This window comes from Cajanus cajan, chromosome 6 (genome assembly GCF_000230855.2).
Source record: "Cajanus cajan strain Asha chromosome 6, NIPB_CcT2T_4, whole genome shotgun sequence".
Lineage (NCBI taxonomy): Eukaryota > Viridiplantae > Streptophyta > Magnoliopsida > Fabales > Fabaceae > Cajanus > Cajanus cajan.
This window is the reverse complement of record NC_138522.1, coordinates 48,942,455-48,951,177: the sequence shown is the minus strand read 5'-3', so window position 1 is coordinate 48,951,177 and position 8,723 is coordinate 48,942,455. Positions and strand designations below refer to the sequence as shown.

The following is an 8,723-nucleotide window of genomic DNA, read 5'->3' as shown; positions in this document are numbered from 1 at the left end:
TACTAACTCGATTGTTTAAGCTTCATTTTCTTTTATAGCGCTGCACCCGTACTAGAAATTAGTGTTATTGCATGATTGCAAGAAGTGTCGGTTAATATCATTTTTGAAAAGAATGGATCGATTCATTTGCGAACTGGCTAAAACTAAAAAAGCAAACGGTTTGGCGTCATCACACATACTTTCTGGGGAGTAAAGCTGAGGAGAAATGAAAGATGGACTGAGAGGACTTCTTTACGTAGATGGCAAGGAGGTTTGAACCTGCTAGCTAAACTTCTCACCACTAGCTCACTCCTATTGCTTCTAGCAATAATTTATTGATATCATGTAGAGAATAACTCCACTCCTAAACCAGTAAACCCCCACCCCACTCCAAACATACACATATTTTAGGTAACAAGTAATCACTTTCGAATTGTAATAAAATCGCTATTTTGAAGTGTTATATTACACATGGAAACGTGAAGTAAAATGGGCTAACCCTTTGGCATGCATGAACTATATCAGACTCTGGGAAAGAAGCACGACCTCGAACTTCCTATCAACACCAACAAAATTGACTGACTCAACCTAACATACTCAAGGTAGTAGGAGGAAATTTTTCTTTTGGGAGAATAGCCATACCTTGCTGAAGTATCGCTTCAGCAATATTTCTTTTACCACCGCACACATGCCATAAAAATAGACTAAATTTGACATAATTTATACAAGTAATTTTTAGGCATTGGTCATTAACTTTTTAATTTAAATTTATTTAACTTGCATTTTTTTTTATATTTACAAATGTTATTTTAAATATTTTGAATTAATATAGAAAAAAAGTAAAAAGTAAATGGTAATTTACTCAATAAAGTCTCATTGAATAAGTCTACAATTTTATTATCTAAACCCAAAATTGAGATAATTTTGTATATTATCAACATTTTTTTAACATTTGTAATTTTACTGTAATTTAAAACATTTTCATTTAAAATATTTTTATTTAGTATCACATTATTTTTGTTCTAAGTTTTGTAGGCAAAGACAAAAAAAAAGTCCAACATTACAAGGAAAGGAAATTAATTATTATTTTTGTGAATATAAATAAGTAGTTGTTGCTTTGAGTAAAACATTCATTTGAATCCTTTCAAACATCCATACAAACATACATTTACAGCATGTTTGAGTACGCGTTTTTTTAAACGTAACTAATTTTTCATTTTTCAATGAAAGAAGTGAGAAGGATCGAAGGTGTTCTTTTAAATTGTAGAGTTTAGACATTTTTAAAGTCAAATCAAATCCGTACTTAATCATTAAACTTCATTCATATAATTTCCAAGCATTAATTTGTCCACGTAGGTCTGTTTATTTAAAAATAAAATCTTATAAAAGTACTTTCTTTTTAAGATTTTAATGTGTTTGTCTAATTTTTTTTTTTTAAAATAAACAGTTTTTTTTTTTTTTTAAGAAACAACTTCCATTTTTTTTAAATAATTATTTTTCTTTTAAAGTATTTGTTTATTTTTTTTTCTTTTCAGGTTTAAACATTGCTCTTGTTACAACAAAGTTGAATATTGTTTGACAATGTTTGTAGATACATGTAACACGATTAATACAGACTAACATGAGTAAAATATTTGTAACGATATATAAACTTTTTTTATTTACGATATTGATATTTTATTGATAAAAATAATAACTAATTTCTTGGAGGTTATGAGTGCATATAAATTTAATATTATTATTCTAATATAACTTATTTAATATTTAAATACATGATTTGAACTGCAGACAATTTGTTAACATTTATGTCAAGATATATTGTTACGATATATAAATTTTTAGGACACCAAACATTCTAATTTTGATTTTTTTTTTTAAAAATAAAGTTAAGTTTCATAAATTTGAAGGCTTTCCAACTTCTTTGGTTGGATGAGAATATTGTTAGTACTACTTTTATGGTAATAAATAAAAGTATACTTAAATTTTAGAAAAAGAATATTATTCTAGTGTAATTAATGATATATTTGATTTAATTAAATTACAGTAGTATTTTCTTCTTTGGTTGGATGAGAATATTGTTAGTACTACTTCTATATAATTTTTCTTAAAAGTTATAGAGATAAGAGGAAACAAAATTCTAAGTCAACAGTGGGATGTAAATAGTATTTTTGATATTATAAAGATTAAATGGTTAAATTATACTTTTTTCTCATTTATCTAATTTATTAGATTCATTTTAATTTTTTATATTTTAAAATTTTATTTTTGATATTTTATCTCTTAAATTTGAATTAATTTAATTATTTTAAAATAATGATTATTTTCAATTTTGATATATGTTTTTACATATTATTTTTAATTGATTTGAGACTTAAAAATTAATTTTATTATATTTATTTATATAAAACTATTAAACGCAACTAAAAATTAAATAAAAAATATTATAAATATAATAAAAATTGCATAAAAATAAATTTAAAATATAATTAAAAATTAAAAAATTATAATTTTATACTATTTTTTAACTACTTATGAAACATATTTTTCATAGGATTTTTATTATATTTATAACTCTTATGAATTCAAATGTCTAATTTTTATAAATTCAATTTATAAGTATAAGTTTCATGTTTTGAATGAGTTAAAAATTGATTTAAAATTATATCATAAAACTTAAAAATATTATTATTTTAAAAAATCAAATTAATTTAAATATAAAAATAAATGATCAAATAAATATTTTAAAATATAAAAAATTAAAATGAATTTAACAAATAAATAAAAAATAAAAATATAATTTAGCATGAACATCACTAGGATCATTGTAAAAAAAAAGGTTTGATAAGTGAGTAATTTAAAAAAAATTACGTATAAAATTTTATAAATTTAAATAAAAATAGCGATTTGAATTTAAATTAATTAAGTTAAAAAAAATAATGAAGCGGAAATGGGCCACGTTAGACGCAGTTGGGTGGGATAGTTTATGTGGAAGAAGTCGCTACCATTTTCCAAAAAATAAGAAAAGAGTTGGCTTCGGCGTAAACAGAAGACAGAGAGAGAGAGAGAGAGAGAAGCGGGTCTCCTGAAACTCTGGTGCGATTCCTTCGGTCACAGTCAGCATCACTATGGCTCTTCTGAGTCGAGCCTCTTCACGCTACCCTCACCTGCTCTCCCCTCAACGGGTACTTTCCCTCCACACCACGCTCCCATCCCTCACCCCATCCACACCCACACCCACACCCACCCCCTATGCTCCGCCACCGCCGCCATCCGCTTCCTCTCCCGCCCCCGTCTCCAAGGCGGCCGAGTTCGTGATCTCCAAGGTCGACGATCTCATGAACTGGGCCCGCCGCGGCTCCATCTGGCCCATGACCTTCGGCCTCGCCTGCTGCGCCGTCGAAATGATGCACACCGGCGCCGCCCGCTACGATCTCGATCGCTTCGGCATCATTTTCAGGCCCAGCCCGCGCCAGTCCGATTGCATGATCGTCGCCGGCACTCTCACCAACAAGATGGCCCCTGCTCTTCGCAAGTAACACTCCCCCCCCCCCCCCTTTTTCTAGGGTTTTCCTTTTTATCATTTCCCTAATTTATGTCATTTCATTCATTCACTTCGTCTGTCAATTCTTTTGCGTCTTTATTTGGTTTATATATGCTCTGGAAATTTTGTTAATTCAGGATTTCTCTGACTGAATTGCATTTCATGTTTTGCTTGTTTGTTTTATTAGACACTTGTTCCGGTCTTGTAACCTTCACTTTAGAATTGATGGAAAACTGGAACTAGGACGCTGTTTAAATGATGAAAATTTAAATCTCGTTGATACCAGTATCGTTTAAGGATTCTTTGAGCCTCTTGCTTCCTAAAACAAGAGTTATGCCATGTACTATAAAAAAAGTTTCGACTTTTAATTCGTTTCAGTTGTTAGTGTTGCAGAAAAAGAGTATGTCACTTCTTAATTCTTGCACTATTCTACAATACTGAATTTTAGGTTGCTCATCTTTATCTATATATGTTGCATGTAGGTTTGGGTAAACAACTTAATTAAACTTTTACTAATCATCTCATAAATTTGACAAAGGAACTTAGTGGAATAAGTAAGATAAAGAGAGATTATGAAAAATAAATTATTAGTAGAAAAGATTACAATGATGACAAGAAAGCTTAAGACATTATGCATACTATCTTGACTTCTCGGTTCTCACCTACTGGGCCAACTCTATGGCTCCAGACCTTGTAAAAATCATAAACTATTTTTATAAGATCGAATAAGCTCTTCTTAAGCACTTCCAAATGTCCCCTCATAAGTTTTGTTCTAGAACTGTTGAACATTAGCCAGCTTGTTGTACCAATTGTAGGACTCTGCAACTTTTTTAATTTCAATTGTTATATACTGTTTTTTCTCTTTTGATGTCTAAATTACTTTCTGCAATCTTGAAGAATATCTCTCTTGAAAGTAGTAGTTAGGGCTACTGTAATGCTTCATCCGCTTGGTGTTGGGATTTTTCTACAGTTGATGTTCATGAAACATTATTAACCAATTTTCTCTATCTTTCTGTTTCTCCCCTTTCCCGTGAAATTCTAAGTTTCCTCCTGTATTATTATTTTTGTGGCATTGATTCGTGTTCTGTCTTACCTTGGCAAACTGAATTGAATTTTACAACCCTTCTCTGGGATGCTGAATTTTTTTGCAGGGTTTATGACCAAATGCCTGAGCCTAGATGGGTAATCTCAATGGGAAGTTGTGCTAATGGAGGAGGATACTACCACTACTCTTACTCGGTTGTTCGGGGATGCGACAGGATTGTTCCTGTTGACATATATGTTCCAGGCTGTCCTCCAACTGCCGAGGCTCTGCTGTATGGACTGCTCCAGCTGCAGAAAAAGATCAATAGGCGCAAAGACTTCCTCCATTGGTGGACAAAGTGAGGTCGATCAAGTTTATTTTTCTTGGTAGACAAGTTATTATATAATAAGCAAATTCATGGCAATACATTACCTTATCACAGTTTCTGGATGTTCTATGTGCTGTTTTTACGGGGCTTCGGATCCCCTTTGAAGTTGAATTTTTTTATCTGTTAATGCTTCATCTGTACCGGAGAGTAAACAATACCTGAATGACTCGTGTGGTTTGTAAGTTACAGTTCTTTCGCTGGACCGATTTTCCCCTCGCTTACTACTTTTTCATGGCGTTTCAATAAATAGACCCTTATGTTATAGTGGTATTAAAAAATACAGAAGAGCCTCATATTTTTGTTTTCTTTTCAAACTATGATTGCACAATCTATGATTTATGTTCAAGATGCCTCATGCGGAGTCTCCATATCATGTATTATTATTATTATTATTATTATTATAGATTAATTTTCAGACTCGTTAAGATTTAGCAAGGTGCTTAAATCGATTATACTTTGTATTTTGACTTTCTTTTAGTTCGCTGTGACATTTACGTCTGGCCTCGATTTGAAATAAAAACGACATGATATGTATATTTTTCTCCAATTGTATACTTCTAGCAGTATTAAATTGGCAGGGTGGAAAAAAATCATTTTTTAGAAAACTTATATATATATATATAATATGTTTTAGAATAACTATGTTATATGAAGATGTCTTTAAGAGTCATTCTTTAACAGGAGTGTTTTTTTAGGAGATTTTCTTTTCTGAAAGTATTTTTAAAGAATTATTTAATGTCCTATCTCATTTAATTTATCATTGTTATCTGTATTTCTAAATTAAATTTTCATATATATTTTAAAAAAATATCAATGGTTTTTTGAAAAAAAATATCAATAGTTAAAAATAAGTTTATAACACAATATAAATTGTTTATCATAATTTAAAAAGTATAATTTATATATTAAAAATAGTTATTTATTGTAAATTTTAAATATAATATAATTTGTAGATTTAAAAAAAATATTTGTAATATTTAGTTATAAAATAAATATCTATCTTTAAAATATTACTTTTATTTTAATTGTATTGATTATATCAAAACTAGTTTGTTTGTGATTTATCTGTTTCACATTATGTTTCACTTAAAAATTACATAAATTTAAGATAATCTAGTTCAGAATTACAATCAGATTGAGTGATGTAATTGATATAATCTAAATTAACTTGTTAACACTCTAATTAATGTGTATCGACTAAACATAACCCAACTTTTTAAGTCTTTTTGGTTGACTATGGGAAAAAATGTTTAGTAATTTTTAGTTAGTGAACTTTTTACTAGTGTAGTTGAACCACTTCCTGTTCTAATTTTAAGGAATAACCAACCTACTACTTATAAGGATTTTAGACCAATCATTATGTGCTATATAATGTATACAACTATGAATTGATTTCAATTGATCATGTGAGTGGATTGTGACCTTTCTTAAATGATATGATTACCTTTTTCCAATATAATTTTATTATAGGTATAAGTTATTGTATCAGATATGTGGTGTTTAAAGTTCATCTTAAGAATTTGTGACAAAAGATCATGAAATATACTACAAGGATGTTTAGTTTGTTAAAAGTGAATATATTTTTCATCATTTGTAATATTTCTTATATCCGTGTCATGTTGACGTTAACAGAAAAAACTTAACTTTATATTTAATAATTTAGGAGACTTTGACCTATTTAATGGTTTATGAGACATTGAGTTTTTAATATTCTATCTTATTTGTTGATAATGCTCTCTCTTTCTCTATCTATCTATAAGGATTCTAGACCTATCATCATGTGTTGTATAATATGTAAAACTATAAATTGATTTCAACTGGTCATGTGAATGGATTGTGACCTTTCTTAAATGACATGATTATATTTTTCCGATGTAGTTTCATTACAGGTAGAAGTTATTATATTAGATATGTGGTGTTTAAAGTATATCTTAAGAATTTATGACAAAAGTTCCTTAAATATTTTACAAGGATGTTTAGCTTCTTAAAAGTTAATATATTTTCCATCATTTGTAACATATTCTGTATTCGTGTCACATTGATGTTGATAGAAGAAACTTAATTTTCTATTTAATAGTTTAGGAGACTTTTAACCTTTAATATCTTGTCTTTTATTTGTTGATAATGTTCTCTCTCTCTTTGTTGTCATGACGTTTTTTTTTTCTACCAAAGTCAAACTTTCACATGCTTGTAACATGGTGTATATCCTAAAAGAGTTTTGTGAAATTTGGGCAAATGATTAGTTAATAGAATTTATGTTTTGAATGGTGTTCTTCAAGCCGAAAAGCAACAAATCACCAAATAAACAAATATTGGATTTGTAAATAGATGGAATGAGAAAAATACTTGGAACATAAGGATTTATTTTGTAATTGTAGCCAATATATGGTAGGATAAGATATGATAATTATCTTTTGTTGCACTAACTGACTAACAATATATGATAATGTTATTTTATTTCTTTTTTTATCCTATTAATATAATGTATGTTTTATCTCGAGTTAAGAGTTAAAAAATATCAGGATAGAATATGCTCTCCTTATTCTTCTTTACATATATTATCTTACATAATATATTATATTATAAGAATTAACAAAGTATATATAATAAATACAACATGTATAATAATAAATATAATTTTTAAAAAATATAGCAATATATATTATAATATTTTTTATAATAATATATAGTATTATAATGTGTATATATAATATCATAGAATAATATATTTATATATATAATAAATATTATATAAATCAAAAATAAAATTATAAAATATAACAATATATTATATAATATTAATTTAATATATGATATTATATCATAGACTACAATGTACACATAATTTTATAGAATATATACTATAAACTTGTTTTCAACATTTATTTTATATATAATTATAATAATTTGACATGTAAATTTAGAGTATACTATTAACTTAAATATTAAAATGATAAATTATTATTTAAATTTTCAAATTTTTTTGAATTTTAATTATAAATTTAAAATGTTGTATAATTCTAAGAAAACTAACAACATAAAAAATATTTTATATGATTGTTAAAAATATATTTTTTAACCCGTAAATTTTAAATAATCAAGTTAAAACTTACCTTTTAAAAAAAATTGATGTTATTTTAATGTTTTTTTTGTTATTTGAATATCATTTATGTTATATCTTATTAGTGTATATTAAATATAAAATATATAACATAATATTTATTATCAAAGATTAAATATTGAAATTTATATGTTTATTCATATTCGGCTCTTATTCTATTTCATTTTCATAGCATATACTATTTTTATCACGATCTCCAAACTGATTCTAAAACCTTTAGGAAAAAATTACCAAATAAACAAATATTGGGTTTAGGGACAAATGGAATGAGAAAATACTTATGATTTAATATCTTTGGAGTGGACTTCTTTAGGAAGATTTTTCCGAAAGCAGCTCCTATTTATTTTTTCTAAATCATTTTTTTTATTATTTTAAACAATCTAATCCCGAATATGATACATGTTGTGAAATCATATAATGAAAAGAAAATTCTAATTGACCTGCCCAATGTGTTATGACGGTTGTCACATATGCAAATGGTAATTATAACAAAGAAAAAATCCCACTCAAAAGGTTATTATTTATTTTTTATTTTTTAATTTAGGGACTAATATCTCAGCAGATTTATTATTTAAATTTTTCTAGGAACTAACATTAACATGTCATACTCTAATTTGAGGAAGAAAAGTTAGTGTTTAGCGACAATTTATATAAAGGGCAGGGCGAGTCT

At 27.3% G+C, this 8,723-nt stretch overlaps 1 protein-coding gene across 1 annotated transcript; it reads left to right on the top strand.

The window, feature by feature from the left end:
* Nucleotides 1-2,983: 2,983 nt before the first annotated feature.
* On the top strand, nt 2,984-5,217 carry LOC109796713 (NADH-ubiquinone oxidoreductase 20 kDa subunit). Its single transcript, XM_020356472.3, has 2 exons — nt 2,984-3,511; nt 4,672-5,217. The coding sequence occupies exons 1-2, from the start codon at nt 3,105-3,107 to the stop codon at nt 4,904-4,906; spliced, it is 642 nt and encodes a 213-aa protein (XP_020212061.1). The 5' UTR covers nt 2,984-3,104; the 3' UTR covers nt 4,907-5,217.
* The last annotated feature ends 3,506 nt before the right edge of the window (nt 5,218-8,723 follow it).